The 20,963-nt window shown below is 40.4% G+C and overlaps 1 protein-coding gene across 5 annotated transcripts in view; it reads right to left on the bottom strand.

Moving 5' to 3' along the window:
* Window positions 1–12,203: 12,203 nt before the first annotated feature.
* Window positions 12,204–20,963, bottom strand: part of usp34 (ubiquitin specific peptidase 34) — a 120,486-nt gene continuing 111,726 nt past the window's right edge. For all 5 annotated transcript variants that reach the window (XM_057842813.1, XM_057842817.1, XM_057842814.1 and 2 more), the window contains 3 exons: window positions 18,151–18,291; window positions 17,928–18,081; window positions 12,204–13,299 (listed from right to left, as the gene is read on the bottom strand). In XM_057842813.1, coding sequence (XP_057698796.1) covers window positions 12,815–13,299; window positions 17,928–18,081; window positions 18,151–18,291 — 780 coding nt within the window. In that variant the 3' untranslated portion in view covers window positions 12,204–12,814. The remainder of the gene's footprint in view (window positions 13,300–17,927; window positions 18,082–18,150; window positions 18,292–20,963) is intronic.

Raw genomic sequence — 20,963 nt, 5'->3', positions numbered from 1 at the left:
GGAAGTGCAAACAAATGACTGCCTTAAAATGGTTACAGACCCAATACAAGTTGTACATATATTTATTTATTCCCACATATTTGTTCATTTTATATAATTATACATATTCATTCATTGATGGTAGCTTTGCACGTAATGCAAAAGCTACCATTTATGATATTACTTTTTTCTTTCAATGGTGTTACAAAAAAAACCAACCAGAATTCTGATGCAATGCAGGCTCACTTACATTTGACACCCCAAAAATAACAGTTCGCCCAAAAATATGATTTTTTTTTGTTTTTGTTTTTTTTGTTTCAATAAAAGGGAAATTTCATAACGGTACTTATGTTACAGTTTTTTCCCCTCAAATCACATAATATATACATCAAATCATTCAGGACGGGAAGGGCCACAAAAGTTATACACCGTAATTTCTGGACTATAAACCGCTACTTTTTTCCTTCATTTTGAATCCTGTTCCTTATAGTCCAGTGTGACTTATATGTTGATTTATTTGAGATAATAGGTAACACTTTATTTGACAGCAGCGTCATAAGACTGTCATAAGACTATCATAATTATGACATGATACTATCATGGGCATTACCGAATGCTTATGACGGATGTCAATAAGTGTCATCCGGCAAATTATGTTACTAACTTCATTTATGTCCAGCTCGGATGTTTAACATCCATTCAAAAGTGAAATAATTTGCTGGATAACACTAAATGACATCTGTTATAAACATTAATTAATGTTCATGATAGCATCATGTCATAATTATGATTGTCTAATGAAAGTCTTATGGCGCCACTGTCAAATAAAGTGCTACCAAATACCATAACTAGCAATTGATGAAACAACTGGAACAGTAACTGAAGATATAATTAGCACAGAACATGAACTTTGATTGTTATTTACATCTGTAGCTGCAATGCATGCTAGGGGGCATGTTGGACAATAACAGGTTTGACAGCAGGTGGCAGCAGAGGTTGACTGTCTTCCCCAAGGAAGCAATGATGGCCAAATGAAGCTTCTTGAAGCAATGGTGTTTCATTTGGTCTTATGACGGTCGGTTGATGCCAATGTCAAATAAAGTGTTACCAATTAATATCTTTTGGTGTAAATATTCCATAATACAGTACGGACAGCTGCGGCTTATAGTCCAGTGCGGCTTATATAAGAACAAATACCGTTTTCGTGTCAAATTTGGGTGGCAGCTTATACTCAGGTGTGCCTTACAGTCCGAAATTTACGGTACAGTTTTTGCTAAAAACATAGGAGGGATTTGTTCAAGGATTCAAGGTATTTATTATATTTTTCGTACCATGCATGCATTTTGAAACGTTGTGAAAAAAAAAAATCAATTGGCGAAATTAGCCTTTATGGCATTGGCGTCATACTTCGCAATACAGTGGGGCAAATAAGTATTTAGTCAACCACTAATAGTGCGAGTTCTCCCACTTGAAAATATTAGAGAGGCCTGTTATTGTCAACATAGGTAAAGCTCAACCATGAGAGACAGAATGTGGGAAAAAAATAACAGAAAATCACATTGTTTAATTTTTAAAGAATTTATTTGCAAATCATGGTGGAAAATAAGTATTTGGTCAATACCAAAAGTTCATCCCAATACTTTGTTATGTACCCTTTGTTGGCAATAACGGAGGCCAAATGTTTTCTGTAACTCTTCACAAGCTTTTCACACACTGTTGCTGGTATTTTGGCCCATTCCTCCATGCAGATCTCCTCTAGAGCAGTGATGTTTTGGGGCTGTCGTTGAGCAACACGGACTTTCAACTCCCTCCACACATTTTCTATGGGGTTGAGATCTGGAGACTGGCTAGGCCACACCAGGACCTTGAAATGCTTCTTACGAAGCCACTCCTTTGTTGCCCTGGCTGTGTGTTTGGGATCACTGTCATGCTGAAAGACCCAGCCACGTCTCATCTTTAATGCCCTTGCTGATGGAAGGAGATTTTCACTCAAAATCTCTCGATACATGGCCCCATTCATTCTTTCCTTTACACAGATCAGTCGTCCTGGTCCCTTTGCAGAAAAACAGCCCCAAAGCATGATGTTTCCACCCCCATGCTTCACAATGGGTATGGTGTTCTCCGGATGCAATTCAGTATTCTTTCTCCTCCAAACAAGAGAATCTGTGTTTCTACCAAAAAGTTCTATTTTGGTTTCATCTGACCATAACACATTCTCCCAGTCCTCTTCTAGATCATCCAAATGCTCTCTAGCGAACCGCAGACAGGCCTGGATGTCTACTTTCTTCAGCAGGGGGACACGTCTGGCAGTGCAGGATTTGAGTCCCTGGCGGCGCATTGTGTTACTTATTACTGCGGTCCCAACTCTCTGTAGGTCATTCACTTGGTCCCCCCGTGTGGTTCTGGGATTTTTGCTCACCGTTCTTGTTATGATTTTGACGCCACGGGGTGAGCTCTTGCATGGAGCCCCAGATCGAGGGAGATTATCAGTGGTCTGTATGTCTTCTATTTTCTAATTGCTCCCACAGTTGATTTCTTTACACCAAGCATTTTACCTATTGCAGATTCAGTCTTCCCACCCTGGTGCAGGTCAACATTTTTGTCTCTGGTGTCCTTCGACAGCTCTTTGGTCTTGGCCATAATGGAGTTTGGAGTGTGACTGACTGAGCTTGTGGACAGGTGTCTTTTATACCGATAATGAGTCAAAACAGGCGCCATTAATACAGGTAACAAGTGTAGCCTCGTTAGACCTCGTTAGAAGAAGTTAGACCTCTTTGACAGCCAGAAATCTTGCTTGTTTGTAGGTGACCAAATACTTATTTTCCACCCTAATTTGGAAATAAATAATTTAAAAATCAAACAATGTGTTTTTTTTTTTTTTTTCCACATTCTGTCTCTCATGGTTGAGGTTTATGTAGACAATTACAGGCCTCTTTAATCTTTTCAAGTAGGAGAACTTGCACAATTGGTGGTTGACTAAATACTTATTTGCCCTGCTGTATTTGCGTAAAATAAATGCTAACTGCCCTTTTTTTTTTTGCTTTTAAACAAGAATCGGGACTGTTTCACATGAATATCTATAAAGAATTGAGGGATTTAAGCATTAATTCACAAGAATTTTCAACATAAAAAGCTCTATGTTGTGCTAAAGCACATTGGCTTACAGTCTTGCATCATACTTCGTATTTCATATTACTTATATATACTTCATATTTATGTAAAGTAAATGATAACTGCCCGTTTTTTTGCTTCTAATAGGCTGGCAGCGCCTGCACTTGCCTAAGCTCGTCGGGTTCTGCCCCGGGGACGTGCAGGCTGACCTGGACCACTCCAAGGCAGAGGAGAAAGAGGATTACAAGGAGATCTTGGACGAGCTTGCCAGGGAGCTGGCCAACTATTAGCCGGACCCGCTGCAGTCAGCAACTACGCCGGTTACCTGGCCAGGAAGGTCCAGGCCAACTCCTCTGAGTCGAGCTGGTTGACAAGGGACAGCTGGAGACAGACCGGGCAGTCCTCAAGCGGCCATCTCTTCCCATGGCCCACATGACGTCCTTCGGAATATCGCTGTGGGACTCCCCGATGTGCAGGAAGGACAAGAAGGAGCGCAGGGTTAGGTTCCTCTCCCTTTCCATGCAGCACAGTGACAGCTTCAGGCACCTGCTGGAGTTCCTGGCGGCCTCAGAGAGGCACAGGCTGGCCAACACCATTGTGCCGCACATCTACAGCTCCCTCTTCAACTGTTTTGGTGTGAACTTCTCGACGACTTTGAATTTTTTGATACCGCTGCTCATGGAGACTCATCTATGCCCAAGGTAGGCGCCTGTTTTGGTTTTAGGTCAGTAGCAGCTTTGGTTTTAAAAATATTTGTTCTATAAGTTTTTTTTTTTTTTTAATAGACCCACTATGAATCGGCCATTCGCCCCGTTTCCCGTCAATACTAGTATATTATGAAGTCTATGGGCCAAAATTAGGCAAAAACACCCATTCGTTTTAAATGGGCCAAATTTCCCATTCATTTCAATGTTACAAAAACTTCCATGCACTCCTATTGATTTCCAACCCAAGTGACCTGATACCAACAGGACGTTTATTGTTCATTGTCATTGTCATCGGTATCATTGACAGTTACAATATAGCATTGTGATAAGATTCACCCGAAGAAAACCGGAGAAAAGACAAGGGCTGACGGGAGAAGCCTGGGCTTATTAAATCCCGTCCCCAATTAAACCAAAGTGACCCTGAAATGCCCACAAAATCAGCAGGAAATGACACAATATGAACAGGAAGTAACCCTGAAATGCCCCCAAAATCAGCAGGAAATGACCCAATATGAACAGGAATTGACAATGAAATGCCCCCAAATCAACAGGAAGTGACCCTGAATTGCTAAAAAATCAACAGGCAATGACTGAATGCACCAAAATCAACAGGAAGTGACCCAATATGTACAGGAAGTGACCCTGGAATGCCCAATAATCAACAGAAAGTGACCCAATGTCTACCATAAGTGACCCCGGAATACCTCAAAATCAACAGTAGGTGATGCTGAAATGCCTCAAAATCAATAGAAGGTGAGTCTGAAATGCCACTAAATTAAAAGGAAGTGACCCAGATGTGCCTCAAAATAAACAGGAAGTGACCCGGCATCTACAGGAAGTGACCCTGCAATGCCTCCAAATCAATACGAAGTGACCCTGATGTGTCTCAAAAAAGTCAAAATCAATGGGTGCTCTTTTACTAGGAACCACACACATACTGTGAATACTGAACATTTACAGTATTTTTTATTTATTATTAATTATTATTTAATTATTATATTATTAATTATTATTTATTTATTTTTACAGCATTGAGTTAAAGGCCACTCACTCTAATTTTGCAAAAAATACATTTATGAACTCTTTTTAGTCTGCCATGTGAGATACCGATAAGGAAGGTTATTCAAACGTTTTTCTTGCATGCTGGTGGCCAGCAATGCAGAAGTAGAAAAATGTCCTTTTATTTTTTTAATGTTCAGTGCGGTTGAAAGAATGCGTGCGAACAAAAGCAATGTGATGGTGAGGTGCAGATGCTACATTTAGATAATTGATAAAGAAGAAGCTGTCAGAGGAACAACGTTGGGTAGAGCATCCAAAAATTTGACTCAAATAAGAGTAGTGTTACTTCTACAAAATATTACTCAAGTAAAACTGAAAGTAGTCCAAAAATTTACCCAAGTACAAGTAAAAAATATTCGATGAAAAAAAAAAAAAAATACTCAAGAGTACCATTGTGAGTAACTGCTTACAATGTCTGGTTTAAAAAAATCATAATGTTAAATGTATTTTCTCAGCACAACTTCATCTATATGAACTGTACTATAACACAATACATGACAATATTAGGTCAAAAACATGTCACAAAAATCATTGAATTCGGACGAGAACAACACTATGAATACAGGTAGTCCCCGGGTTATGAAAGAGTTCCGTTCCTACGCTGGCGAAGAAACCCGGATTTCCAAGAAAGTCGGAATTAACCTTTTAAGTACCCGTAAATATCCCCCCAAATCTCAAAATAACTATCCAAAAACATTTTACAGTACGTGATTGGACCGTCCTCGCTAAGGGCGTAGGTTTTGTCCCAACATTGGTAGGGACAATATAACAGCATAACCTACATGTACACTTTTTGCTGGGGGAAGGGACATTAATAAGCCCACACATTTCTAACAAATATGAACCTAATGAATTAAAGGACAAATATTCTTTTGGCTGTAAATGTACAGAAATTTGACTTCAAATAGTAGTATTGTGACATTCTGTAACGACATGGAACTGGTCAATTGGCCACTGAGTGCCTTGTCCAAGATCTTTCTACAATGCGGCCAAAACCTGGACAACGCGCCTGCCTGGGATAAACCCAAAAGTCTGGATATGTGGAGGATAGCTGTGTCTGAACACACTCGAAGTGGAATGACATCGAGGATGTTTTTCTTTTTGTTGCGCTGCTGGCTGCTATTCTTCTGCAGGGGCTTGGAGTATACTTGATTTGTCGGAACATCATCAAAGTGTTGGATAGCCAGTAGCGATCGGCGGAATTGGCAACTACTGCGGTCAATGCTATCGCTGGAGTGAATGTCAGCCTCAACAAGGCCTGTGATGATATATTACAGGTGAAGAGTGACCTGGCAACATCCGACACTGCCACAACTTGAATGGCGATGCAACTTACAACGAAGCTGCGCAACCTTGAAATGAATGTTCGTCGGGAGGCAGCAAGGAACGAAAACTGCGACGAGGATTAAGTCGACGAAAGGGGGGTGGCGGACACAGCCTGCCATTTGTCCTCAGCTATTCCCCATCTTCTGGATCGAATCAACTGAATAAACAAACCACTGAATTATGAACTAATCTACTGGATCTAATCGACATAACGATCACATGGACACGATCGACAATGGACTATTGGGAAAATGAACAATCAAGGGGGATGGTTAAATAAAAAAATTTAAAAAAACTTCATTATGCAATCTGAATGTCAAAAATTGTTATATATTTTCTGCATCTTATGGTATACTGGGGGCGGGTCTCAATAAACTACGGCTTCTCCCGTCTGCCCTTTTCTTTTCGGGTTGAATTAATTGTAAACACATATAAATGCTGTATGTTTGTTGGATTTGTCATGCCTGAAGGGAAAAGAAAGAAAGAAAGAAAATAATTGATAGACTAAATGATCAATGCAAAATTAATCTGTATTGACTTTCACTAACTTTCATGTGTATTGGTTCAGGTGATACACCGTTCAGTTCAAACCTTTGTTTTCAAAAACTACCAGAACAAATGTCTGGATTTTATTAGAAAATTTAAATTGAAATATTTGACCATAACTTAATTTTTTTTGCTTTTGTAGTTTCCAGCAGCATTTACTACCTTTCTCACCGTTTAATTAACACTAACAGTATAAAACACATATAGAAGACTTCTCTCTAAGCAGCTTCGCAGCTTCCTACTTGAGTTTCGCAGATTAGCAAGTTCACACAGTTTAACCCTTAAAGACCTGCAACATGAAGCAATTATCAGAGAATCCCAAAATTTGAAAATTGAGGTCGTAATGAAACCTTTTTTTCAAATTTGTATAAAGAAATGTCAAAATGAATATGTGTAATAAGCGCTCTAATATCTATAACCCTAGCTAAATCCTATTTTTGTTTCTCATGGAACCTGCAGATGCACGTGTTTACTTGCATCCATCTTTTTTTTTTTTCTCAAAAAGAAATGTCAAAATTCTGAATTACTCTCACATTGACATTTTTTTACATTACTTACAGTGGCTGCTGCTGCTGGACGAAAAAAACTTCTAATATCCCTCCTCCGTGGAGGAGGCGGCATGTCGTCCACATGTAATTTTGTCGGGGCTGTGTGAGGGTGCATGTGTGTGTGGTGGTGGTGGTGGGGGGGGGGGGGGGGGATTTCAAGTCATCCAGGGTTTCCCCTACAAATAAAAGATAGTGGCGCACCTTGCAAATGAGATTTTTTTTTTTTTTTGGAGGCCGATTCAAACTAGCGGCAGCTTAGTGTGAAGGGTTTAGCGGCAACCTATTAATTGTGTATTGTAATGTCCGTAACTATGAGCGGCCCCCTTAAGAGATGATCGAACTGGGGAGCTGTGACGTAGGGGGAAGCAAGTCGGAAGAATGGGAGAATGGACGAGATAGCGAGACATGTTTATCATTGTTGCCACAATAAAGTGGGTAGGCCAATATTGACACCCCCCCCCCCAATCCGGGGCATTACAGTATTTTGATTCGGACTTTTCGGCGAAAGTGGACAGTGGACGGCCGTCTTGGACGGAAGGCCAAGTTTGAACGAATTTGCGCAGCTGCGCTAACCTCAAAAACGCATTCTATAGCAGAGGGGCAGCCGTACTTATTATATCTGTGCTATCAGGCTGTTTCGGCAGACGGTTATACGCAATCACGGCTGACAAAACTTTGATAAATGCGCTTTTTTCCCAAGTTTTTCAAGCTCTGGGACACTTGAAAAATGACTCTGATACCTCTCCTTGCTAAGTTAATGGTACTTTGATGTGCATTTGTGTGGAAATGTAGTTCACGAACAACAACAACAACAACAAAGAAATGATCTTTTCACCAAAACTAGTACAATTATTTACACGGCTATTACAATTTCCCCCTACTCCTTGAAATGGGTCGGTTAACAGAAGGACTATTATTGTTGTGGTAATGTAGTACGTATTAGGGCCAAATAAAAGGAAAAAGAAGGACTACGAGTTGTAAGTCTTACGACTTTTTTTCTTGTAGCAATAGTATTTTTACGTAGGCTAATGTAGCTGTAATCAGCTATGCATTTTACGTACATGTACCGTAGCTGAGAGCTACGACATTAACTGGTTGATGAAATATTTCAACTAGATCTTTGTTATGGTTCTTCTTGGGAAAAAGTGTGAAAAAAAAAAAATCTTATTTGTCATGATATGACGCAATTTTGCCATGGCACGACATGGTGAGGCTGTCCGACTGCAGCCCACCACCATAGCTTAAAAAAATCCTAGGGGAAACTCTGTCATCAGCCAATCAAACGTGCGTTTGAAGGGAAAAAAATGGACCACCACATTCAGTAATTGAAAAAGGGTAAATGTAAGTCTGAACATAATGAAATAATTAGGTCAGGGTCAATTCTATCCTTACAAAATATGGGAAAACTAAATTACCCATATAAGTGAACTCATTATTTAATGTAAATAAGTTGCTTAAAAATTGGTGGGGACAATTTGAGCATCCTGAAAAGTTGGTTGTGTTATGTCCCTACCGTCCCTATGAAAACCTATGCCCTTCGTCCTCGCCAAGACGTTGGTGCTAAGTCCTAGCAAGACAGCTCCGAAATGACGATGGAAGACATCCGTCCGTGTGGTTTGCTGGCTTTATTCAGCTGCTCATGATAACAACACTTGCAGAATGAAACTAAAATAAAAATGATATCAAATCAGTTTCATCTTCAATAATAGCAATTCAAATTTGCGTTACTAACTAGCTGCTGATACAGCAATAAAAATCCACACAAACCATTAGCATGTATCAGTTAAGAGTCCGCACATCATCAAAAACAATCATATAAACTCGCTCCAAGTATCCAAACACAATTTAAAACGCTTAATAAACAGTACAAAAGGTATTTATATATTTTTATATGCAGGTCTTGCCTCCGTGGATGCTTTACAAACAACAAATGTGCGCACAGGCTTGCAGGCTCATCCTCGTGTGGGCGCTCTTCTTCATTTACGCAAATACCTTTTTCGTGTGTACATGCACTCTTACTAGCATGCCGTTAGTACTACCTGCCCTACGCGTCCTGCGCCAAGATAAAAGCGTGCACCACAAAACAAAAGTAAAAAATATTTAAAAAAAAAAAAGACTCCGGCGTGTAAAGTTGAAATCACGTAAGTCAGGTAAGTCGTAACCCGGGACTACATTTATCACCCATCCAAAGAGCATGAGTGCCCTCTTTTGGAGAAAAACATTATTACCTCGACTGGTTTAATGAAGTCATGTGGTTATTGTTGCAATGTCTCATTGGTGAAACTGAGACAACCACTGTTGACATTAGTCAAAAATAAAGTCAATATGTAGAATAAAGAGGAAAAATGTAACGACTGTGGTTTAGCCCAAAAGCAGCAGAGTAAGAGTAGTGTTTCTTTTTCACAAATTTCTTGGTAACCAAATTTTCTGCACTGTAGGTGCACCAATAAGCCTTCATTTTTTTCAAAAGATGACAGTGAGTTTTATAATCCGATGCACCTTATATACACTGCTGGCCAAAAGTATTGGCACCCTGCAATTCTGTCAGATAATGCTCAATTTATCCCAGAAAATGATTGCAATTACAAATGCTTTGGTAGTAATATCTTCATTTATTTTGCTCGCAAAATGAAAGAGAATGGAGGGGAAAAAATCAAATCATTATCGTTTTACACAAAACTCCAAAAATGGGCCGGACAAAAGTATTGACATCCTTTGAAAAATCATGTGATGCTTTTCTAATTTGTGTAATTAACAGCGCCTGTTACTGACCTGTGGCACATAACAGGTGGTGGCAATAACTACTGTATTGGCCCGAATATAAGACGGCCCTTATGATAAGACGAGCCTCTCTTTTTCGAGACTCAAGTTTGAAAAAAGACTTTTTGAACACCAAATTAATTTTTGTACAGAAAATAATTACAGTACATCTGAAATAAATGATTATAACAACATATTTAAGAGAAAAACCATGTTATTTTGCCTCATTCAAATCTCCATATCTGAACATTTAAATATGTAAACTAAAGTGCAATCACATTCATAAATGAATGGCTTCTAGTTTTTCGAAATGTAAAATTTATTGTGATAAAACAACAAAATTGCAAAAACTGCATTAACCATCAAAGTGAAGTCTAACTGTAACTGTAGTCTTGAAACAAATCTGAATAAGAAAAAACATTGCAATAAAATAATGCAAACTTGAGAGTAGCTGAGATCTGTCATGACAGAACATCGCTTCAATGATATCTGGCGCCATCAAGAGTCGTGAATGGGGATAATGTCTAGACCGTGAATAGAAGACAACCCCCACTTTTTCAGTCTTATTTCAATGCAAAAAAACACCGCCTTATATTCAGGCCAATACTGTACATCACACTTGCGGCCAGTTGAAATGGATTAAAGCTGACTCAACCTCTGTCCTATGTCCTTGTGTGTACCACACTGAGCAGGGAGAAAAGAAAGAAGACCAAAGAACTGTCTGAGGACTTGAGAAGCAAAATTGTGAGGAAGCATGGGCAATTTCAAGGCTACAAGTCCATCTCCAACGATCTGATTGCTCCTGTGTCTACCGTGCGCAGTGTCATCAATTAGTGTAAAGCCCATGACACTGTGGCTAACCTCCATAGATGCGGACGGAACAAGAAAAATTGACGAGAGATTTTAACGAATGATTGTGTGGATTGTGGATAAAGAAGTTCGACTAACATCCAAACAAGTTCAAACTGTCCTGCAGTCCAAGGGCACAGCAGTGTCAACCCGTGCTATCGGTCAGCGTCTGAAAGAAGAGGGACTCTATGGTAGGATACCCAGGAAGACACTTCTGACCCAGAGACATAAAAAAGCCAGGTTTGCCAAAACCTACCTGAGAAAGCTAAAAAATATTTCGCAAAAATGTTCTCTGGTCAGATGAGACACAAGTAGAGCTTTTTGGTAAAAGCCATCAACATAGAGTTTACAAGGAAAAAAACAAGGCCTTCAAAGAAAAGAACACGGTCCCCACAGTCAAACATGGCTGAGGTTCCCTGATGTTTTGGTGTTGCTTTGCTACTTCTGGCACTGGACTGCATTATGAAGTCTGAAGACCATCAACGAATTTTGCAGCATAATGTAGGGCCCAGAGAAAGCTGGGTTTCCCTCAGAGGTCATAGGTCTTCCAGTAGGACAATGACCCAAAACACACTTCAAAAAACACAGGAAAATGGTTTGAGAGAAAGCACTGGAAACTTCTGAAGTGGCAAGCAATGAGTCTAGACCTGAATCCCATAGAACACCTGTGGAGAGATCTGAAAATGGCAGTTTGGAGAAGGCACCCTTCAAATCTCAGAGACCTGGTGCAGTTGGCCAAAGAAGAATGGTCAAAAATTCCAGCAGAGCATCGTAAGAAACTTACTGATGGATACCGGAAGCAGTTTTTCGCAGTTATTTTGTCTAAAGGTTGTGCTACCAAGTATTAGGCTGAGGGTGCCAATACTTTTGTCTGGCCCATTTTTGGAGTTTTCTGTAAAATGATTTTTTTCCCCAATTCTCTTTTTTTTTTTTTCTTTGCAAGCAAAATAAATGAAGATATTACGACCAAAGCATTTGTAATTGCAATCATTTTCTGGGATAAATTGAACATTATCTGACAGAATTGCAGGGGTGCCAATACTTTTGGCTAGCAGGGTATGGATAAATATTGGTTAATCATTGCATGACATTCTCTGTAGAACAGCTTTATCTAGTGGATGCATATTGCTACCCAATTACTACCACTGCGCCTTATAATATGGTGCACCCTATATACTGTATATTTTTTAAAATAGGCCATTCATTGAACGTGCATTGTACTCTGATGCTCTTTATAGTGTGGAAAATATGGCTACTTGCAGCTTTACCCAAAATAAAAAGTTATGTGAGATGTTTGAAAAAGATTTGGACAACTGCAGATTGTCAATAAAGATTTTTATTGATGAGAAATGAAAGAAATTGACAACACAAGCAGCTAAAACTCAACAGCAAAACGGCCGAACGGACCAACTTTTCGCCAGTCGAGACAATCAAAAAGCTCCGACTGGTGGCTTTATTTGCACCATAGTCCAATAAAGCACCACTTTATATATATATAGATTCATATTTATATATATGTATATATAAAGATCTATATATATATATTTATAGTTTTCATATACACCTTCAGGCAACATTTATTCAAGGATTCTTGACAGAATCAAGTTTTCTTGTGGTTCTTCTCATTTACAGGTAAACTGACTTTTGTGTTCTCGTCCCAACACAAGGCAACAATTTTTTTTTCTATTTTTGTTTTGACTTTTCCGCCGTGGTCGCCCAGTTGTTGAAAAACGTACAAAAAGTGGCACAGAGATGACGAGCGGTAAAAACGCAATAAAATTAAATTACGGCAAATAAAACATAATCCTCACTTTTTGTAAAAAACAACAAAAACACTTTTTTGCCCTTTGAGGAAAAGAAGGAGAAAAAAAAAGTGCGACTCCAAGGCAACAAAGCGCGGGGGGGGGGACCTCACGGCGACCAATGATGTCACAAGGAGGGTGGGGCTTTTGCGCTCAGTTTGGTAACCATGGCGACAGCGGCTTCCAGCGTCCGGCACAAGGCGTCCAGCGCGTCCTCCGGCCCCTCCCCTGCTGTGCTCTGCGGGCTCGTCGAACGGCCGGGCTCCTCCGGGAGGGGCGGGGCCTCGGAGTCGGCCGCACTCCGATCTGCCTCTTCTGCCATCTTGTCCTCTTTGGGGGGAGAGGCGGGGTCCGCGAGGGAGGGGTCGGCGGGGTCCGGAGGGGTCGGCGGGTCTTGCTCTGTGCCCGGGTCGATGAGGGAGGAGGAGTCCCGCGTCTCTGTGTCAGAGGTGCTGGTGGGTGTCAGCGCACCCGGCCGCTCCAGCTTGGACGAGTCTGCCCCGGCGCTCGTGGAGCAAGACGCTGTGCAGAGAGCCGCCGTCCCATCGTCTTCGTCGTCGTCGCTGTTGACGCGACGCCGCTTCAGAGGAGTGGCGCCCTCCTCCTCTGATCCTGCCAACAACATTGAAATACTACTAAATTACTGAAGAATTTCACTACTTGCACAAAATATAAAAAAACCCAATAGGATTTCTTTGAAAAACCTCACAAAGTAAGAACTATTATGCAAATGATACTATGCTTCATACTCTGGGTACCTCCTGATACAATACGATTTGCGATACACGGCTCATGATCTTACAATAAGACAGTACTTTGCCGTACTAGAATAAAGTGGAATTGCACATCCACTCAGTGGGTGTCAGTGGCGCTCTTATTTTCAGAGCGTGCGCAGTATTTTTCAACCAATTAAGAGCACACAATACTATAGCACTGGAGATATTAACAGCTAAGAACGAGGAAATATGACGAAGTGTATGTAGCGTAACTGAACAAATTAATATTGTATCTTGAGGTACCACTGTTCACATTAGGAAAAAAAAAAATCTTCTACTTTCTTCTGGCCACTAAGTGATGCAAAATCAACATTAACAATAATCACCAACAAAACATTGATCATAAAGGTTTTCCTATCATATTGGCTGGTATTGGCGGATCTTGAAAAGAAGGCTGTATCGGCTGGCCGATACTGTGGAGAAAATAATTGTTTGAAAACCCTACTATTTTGCAAGTTCTCCCACTTAAAAATCATGGAGAGGTCTGAAATTTTCATCGTAGGATAATTTCCACTGTGAGAGCGATAACCTAAAAAGAAAAATCCAGAAATCACAATGTATGATTTTTAAAAAATGATTTGTGTGATACAGCTGCAAATAAGTATTTGAACACCCGAGAAAAATAATGTTAATATTTGGTACAGGAGCCTTTGTTTGCAATTAGAGGTCAAACATTGCCTGTAGTTTTTCCACCAGGTTTGCTCACACTGCAGGACAGATCTTGGCCCACCCATCAGTCAGGTTTCTGGTGTGTCGCTGAGAAACGAGGAGTGTGCGCTCCCGCCAAAGGTTTTCTATTGGGTTTAGGTCTGGAGACCGGCTAGGCCATGCTAGAACTTTGTTATGCTTAGGGATGGGAATCGAAATCCGATTCCAATTCGGAACCGGTTCCGAGTGTTTCGAGGCCTCGACATCGCAATGAAAAAGCCTTAACGATCCCTAAAGACCCATATTGCGTCGTGACGTGTCTTGTCCAGACGCATCAAACTAGCATGGCGCCAAGAACCACTCGCTACAAAGTTTGGCTACACTTCACCAGGAAAAAGGGTGAAAATGAAAGGTTACGATAGTTTAGCACGAGCATTGCTGCCGTAAACATAACAATGACAGCACATAGGTTCGAACGCTCGAAAGTGTGTCTTCACTTCACGAGGAAAAATTGCAACAAAGCGACTTGCAGTCATTGCGAGATGGAAATAACTGCATCGGGAGGGAATAGACTGCACTGTCCTCACCGAGATGCTAAGGCTCAGTCCTGACTATACAGCTAGCTGAACTCCCAAATGACGATGCAGAAGACGTTGGTATAATAATTTGCTGACTTTATTCAACCATCACTTGAAACTAAAAATAGAAATGAAACAAATCAATTTTATCCCCAATAACAACAGGTTTGCATCAACGTAAATCAGCGATGATTAGCTGCTAACACAGTAATAACAAACAGTTAGCATGCGTTCGCTAGCATTAGCACATCGTTTAAACCACTACACAACCGGATTTAAGTGTCCGATCGCGAGTGGAAACACACAACAACAACACAGAAGATTATACATACAGGCGTTGGCTCTGTGGATGTTTTACAAACATTAACAAAGAACGTAGGCTCGTGGCAGTGTTTCCCTTTCTCACTAACTCGCTTGGATGCGGCATTTCTTCTTCGCGTGTAAGCGCGCTCTTCTTCACGTGAGCGCGCGCTTCTTCGCGTGAGGAAACGCAAGGGCGCCACCACTTGAACGTGTAAGCGCCATAAAAACTAAAAGGCATGCATTTCAATATACTGGTAAATAAAAACAGGGGTCCCCAAACTATGGCCCGCGGCTCCATATTTGGTCCGGCCCCCTGAACAATTCCAGAGAGCATTTTGAATTTTTTTTTTGTTATTTTGCTCCCTCAGTAGTGTTATTTATTTCCTGGCCTTTTTCAGTGAATAACTCAGAGAGGGTTATTTGGTTATTATCTATTTAATTAATAGTGCTATTATTGTTTATTATTATTATTATATTATTATTTTATTTACTTTTGTTCCGTGAAGAATCCACAGACTGTTATTTGATTGTGGCTTTCTGAAAAACAATAATTTTTTTACATTTACGCACTCCTGCAATCGTCACACTTTTTCTGTTACAAACTGACCCCGGCCTCTCATCAGAGAGGGAAAAGTTATTTGGCCCCCACAGGAAAAAGTTTGGGGACATTGCCAAAGGCAGAACAACGACCTATATGCCAAAATATACCAATATTTTTTATTTCTATTAGAAAAATGTTTCAGTAAAATGTTACACATTCTTGTGCATTTGCCACTTATTGCCGCAGTTAACATTGAGGCTTTGGGCCTCTTTTGACCTCGTTGTGAGTTTGTAAGGTTGTGACTTCCGATTAAACAAACTTGATGCCAATCAAAATGTTTGCTCTTCTTTTTCCCGAAATTAGAATCGATAAGAGAATCGATAAAGAATCAAATCGTTAAACAATATCGGTAATGGAATCTGAATCGTAAAAATCGTATCAATTCCCATCCCTAGTTATGCTTCTTCCGGAGGCATTCCTTGGTTTTCATGGCTGTGTGATTCGGGTCATTGTCATGTTGGAAGACCCCAGGCACGACCCATCTTCAATGCTCGGACTGAAGGAAGGAGGCTGTTCCCCAAAATCTAACAATACAAGGCCCCAGTCATCCTCTCTTTAATACAGTGCACTCGTCCCGTCCCATGCGCAGAAAAACACCCCCAAGGCATGATGGTACCACCCTCATGCTACACAGTGGGGATGGTTTAAGCAGGGGAACCTTCTGTGCCATGAATGATTTAACCCATTTCAAACCTTACCAACAGTATCCTTGGTAATTGTGGTCCCAGCTTTTTTTTTAGGTCATTGACCAACTCCTGTCATGTAGTTCTAGGCTGATTCCTCACCTCACCTCTTCGGATCATTGAGACCCCATGTGGTGATATCTTACATGGGGCTCCACTCCACCACTCACATGATTAGCTTCTTCCATTTTCTAATGATTGCACCGACAGTGGTCCCCAAGCTGCTTGGCAATTACTCCGTAGCCCTTTCCGGCGTTGTGGAGGTAAACAATTTTGTCTCTGGCGTCTTTGGACAGCTCTTCGGTCTTGACCGTGTTACAAGTTTGAGTCTTTCTGATTGTATGGAGTGGACAGGTGTCTTTATGCTGCCATCAACGTCAAACACGTGCATCTGATTCAGGATAATACATGGAGTGGAGGTGGACTTTTAATAGGGGGACTAACAGGTCTTTCAGGGTCAGATTTCTAGCTGATAGACAGGTGTTCAAATACTTAGTTGTAGCTGTATCACACAACTAGATTGTTAAAAAATCATGCATTGTGATTTCTGGTTTTTAGATTATCTCTCTCACAGTGGACATGCACCAATGATGAAAATGTCAGACTCCTCCATGATTTCTAAGTGGGAGAACTTGCTAAATAGCAGGGTGTTCAAGTACTTATTTTCTTCACTGTATATTGGTTGACCTTCATTAGTAAAAAAAAAAAAAATCATCACATACACAGTGAACATAAGTTATTCTATTATATCGGCTACATATAGGCTAATGGCCGATTTAGAAAAATACTCCATATAACGGCCAGTTGACTTTTACCTTACAGACTAGGAGAATACTTCAGAGCAACGTTTTGGTAAATAGATGTAGTGCCACTATATTATTGCAACATTCTTGTAAACAAATAAGTGTCTTTCTTTACCCATCCCCTGTCATTGGCAACAATAGACCTTTAAACTGACCTCTGTGAAGTTGTCCCCCCCATCAGACGCAAATTTATAAAAAAAAAAAAGTCAATTGTTTGTGCTATGTTTATGCTGTTAAAAGTTTCCTTTGTGCTGCTATTTCTTTTTTTATATTAGACATTTAGATATTTAGATATTTAACTTAAAACCTTTTACAGCATAAACATAGCACAAACGATTGACTGAATCGTTCTTTCGCCCCTCCCAGTAAAAATGAATTGCACATCTCGTGCTGTCAATGGTAGCCAATGAGTGGACATCGGCACTATTCTAGTGGAAAGTGTTGGTAGCAACCTGTTGGCTCCTTCATTACACAGTGGCATGTTTTTAAAATTATACTGGACTGTCTCAGAAAATTAGAATACACAATATTCTAATTTTTTGAGACAGTCCTGTGTATATATACAGGACTGTCTCAGGAAATTAGAATACACAATATTCTAATTTCCTGAGACAGTCAGGAAATTAGAATACACAATATTCTAATTTCCTGAGACAGTCAGGAAATTAGAATATTGTGTATTCTAATTTCCTGAGACAGTCCTGTATATATACACAGGACTGTCTCAAAAAATTAGAATATTGTGTATTCTAATTTCCTGAGACAGTCCAGTATGTATTGAATAATGGTGAAAGCATATTAATAACCTATCAGGATTCAGTATCGTGATATTCTCACACCTATCGTACCATCATCTTCGTGGTGGTGCGTGTCCATCAACGCATCACGTTGCTGCAGGCAAAGGCGGCATCGAGCCGTCAGCTCGTGGAGGGCTGGGCCCAAGGCGGGGTCCAGGGAAGGAGGCGCTTGCACCGACAGCACTAATGTCAAAGCCCGGAGGTCCTGCAACAGCAACACACCGCGTTTTAACACGCATTATGGTCTCATCATGACGTGCACGGGTGTACGTACGGCATTCAGCAGGGCGGCGGTCTTGTTGAGTTGCGGCCAATCGGACACGTGTTCGGGCCTCAAGTCGCCGTGCTCGCTCAACACGCTCGCCACTAACACGCTGACCAGGCTGCAGCAGCTCACGCCTGACAATACCTGTACCTGAACCAACACGGATGTTGTTAACTGACTTACATGAGTTCATTGTGAAATTTGACGGAAGATGAGCTCGGAAGCCCCTTGAGAACATCACGTTTGAGCTAGTGTTGCATCCATACCGATACTAGTATCGGAAGGGGCCGTGATTTGGCACTAAAAGGCAGGTATTGGCGAGTACTAAGAAATTATGTAACAATGCAGTGCAATATGTACTCTTCTAGATTTAGTTTCCCCAACACCAGATGTCCTCCCCATGATAAGCGCTAATTGCAAACACAAAGAAGCAGCACTTATCGCTCTTGCCAAGATGGCCACCGTTAAGAAACACTGCTCAAGAAAAAAACAAAGAACTGAAAGTTAGAAAAAATACACTAGCTAAAAGTCAAATATTTTTTTAATCATTCGTGCGTTTTATTTTCATTACTACTTTACATTGAAAATTCTCACTGAAGGCAATAAAACTATGAATGATTATGTGTGGAATTATGTACTTAGCAAAAAAAAGGTGAAATAACTAAAAACATGTATAATATTTTAGTAGCTCTAAAGTAGCCACCCTTTGTCTAATTACTTTTTTTTTTTGCACACTCTTGCCATTCTCTTTATGAGCTTCAAGAGGGTTGGTTTTTGACTTCACTTTTTAGGATGCTCAAATTGTCCCCACCAACCTTTACGCAACCTTATATGCATTATATAATTAGTCCATGTACTAGTAGACAGGTAATTTAGATCGTCTTCCCATATTTTGTAAGGACAGAATTGACCCTACCATTATTAAGTGAATTATTCTCATTATGTTCAAACTTACATCTACCCCTTTTCCCTTGCTGAATGCGCCGGTTCATTTTTTCCTCTTCAAACGCATATTGGATTGGCTAATGACTTGACTCTCCCTCGACACACACACACGCACGCTCACACTCACAGAGCCCCGACAGAAATACATGTCGACAACATGTCGCCTCCTCTGCCCCCTTCGAAGACGAGGGATATTAGAAGTTTTTTTTCCGGCCAGCAGCAGCCACTGTAAGTAATATAAAAAGACGCCAATGTTGTGGAGGTAGGAAACTAAAGGTGGGAATCTTTGGGCTCCTAACGATTCGATTATGATTACTATTCAGAGGCTCTGATTGAATTATAAATCGATTATTGGATGCACCACAACACCCCCCTTTCCCCCGGTTTTAATTTTTTGTACACTAGTTCAAAAATAGTTCAAAAATCCTCTCAGGCTAAACAAACTACTATTTCAGTATCAAGTTAACCGTTAAAAACAGTAAATAAAATACGCAAGTCCCCATTCTGTATCGGCAGCTTTAAACTACATTCAATTAATTTAATGTTGTGAATCAACCATTAAAGGTTTTAAAATTGCTCCCGTTATTCCATAATTTCCCTTGTCTACTTTCCACGTGAAAGTTTTAAAACTTTCATCATTTAAAGATAGATTCAAGTCAAAATTTTGCCTTTTTTTTTTTTTTTTTTTTTTTTAAAGATAAAAAGTAATTAGGTTCGCGACAACAGAGCCTTCTAGAGAAGTCTACTGCTTTAAGATGGCGCCTGTTTACTAGGACGGGAAAGTGTCATTTCGCATCACGGCCGTCGTCTGTCATTTCACATCTAGTTCTAGATATATGTGATATCTACCATAGCCGTATGTTGCTGTATGTTTGTAGCAACTAGCAACTGAGCGCTGTTTGTAGCGCCTGGCGGCTGTAGTCGGATATTATCTTTTTTTTTTTTTATCTAGCGGCATGAGTTGAACATATTTACTCTCGGTCCGTTCCTCATTGCATCCTGAAGACCGCGCTGACTGTGTTTTATTTCCACTTTACCTGGTATAATTCAATCAGCGGAATTTGGATGTTTGTGAATCGTTCTCGAATCTTCCAAGGCCGTATCGCGAATAATCTAAGAATCGCACGCCTCTATAGGTAACAAGCCACTGATTTTGCTACTGAAAGTCCGACCTGCATTAGAGTTAGCATGACATTAATGTGTGAACTTGCTAACCTGCAAAACCCGCGTCGGAAGCTGCTTAGAAGTGTCTTTCTGTTTGTGTTTTCTACTGTTAACGTTAAACTGGAAACTATAGATCCAGAAAAACATGAGCAAGAAGATGAGAGAGAGACGGGTGCTGCATAACCTCATATGTTGCTCACACAACACAACATACAAACAACATAACCATAAATAACCATGTACATAAACAAAAAAAAAATTTTGGGGGGTGGGGGGGGGTGGGGGGTAGGGGCTCGAGCTACCCACACCAGCATTGAAATTGGCTGGTCGACGTACTGAGCACCCTTGATTTAGCATATGAATTACCGGTTATCAAAACTAGGCTAGTGAACTAGGATAGTCTCCTAGCAAAAGTGATTAGCGCATGAGCCAAGCTAACGTACTAATGTGGTATAATGGCATTGACAGAGGTGGGTTACTCCGTTACATTTACTTTTACTTTATACTCTTTGTGAAAAATGTACGTTTAAGAGTAGTTATATACTTTTTACTTCAGTAGATTTGCGAAGTACAAACGCTACTTTTACTCCACTACTTTGGGCTACATTCGTCCATTACATTATTCCTCTTTATACGACATTATTAGATTTTACTTTGTTTTGGTTTTTTGCCAGAGACGCAAACAGTGGGGCTATCAGTTTCACAAATGATAT

This window comes from Corythoichthys intestinalis, chromosome 8 (genome assembly GCF_030265065.1).
Source record: "Corythoichthys intestinalis isolate RoL2023-P3 chromosome 8, ASM3026506v1, whole genome shotgun sequence".
Taxonomy (NCBI): domain Eukaryota; kingdom Metazoa; phylum Chordata; class Actinopteri; order Syngnathiformes; family Syngnathidae; genus Corythoichthys; species Corythoichthys intestinalis.
Note: the sequence above shows the minus strand (reverse complement) of the source record. Positions and strands in the feature narration are given on the sequence as shown.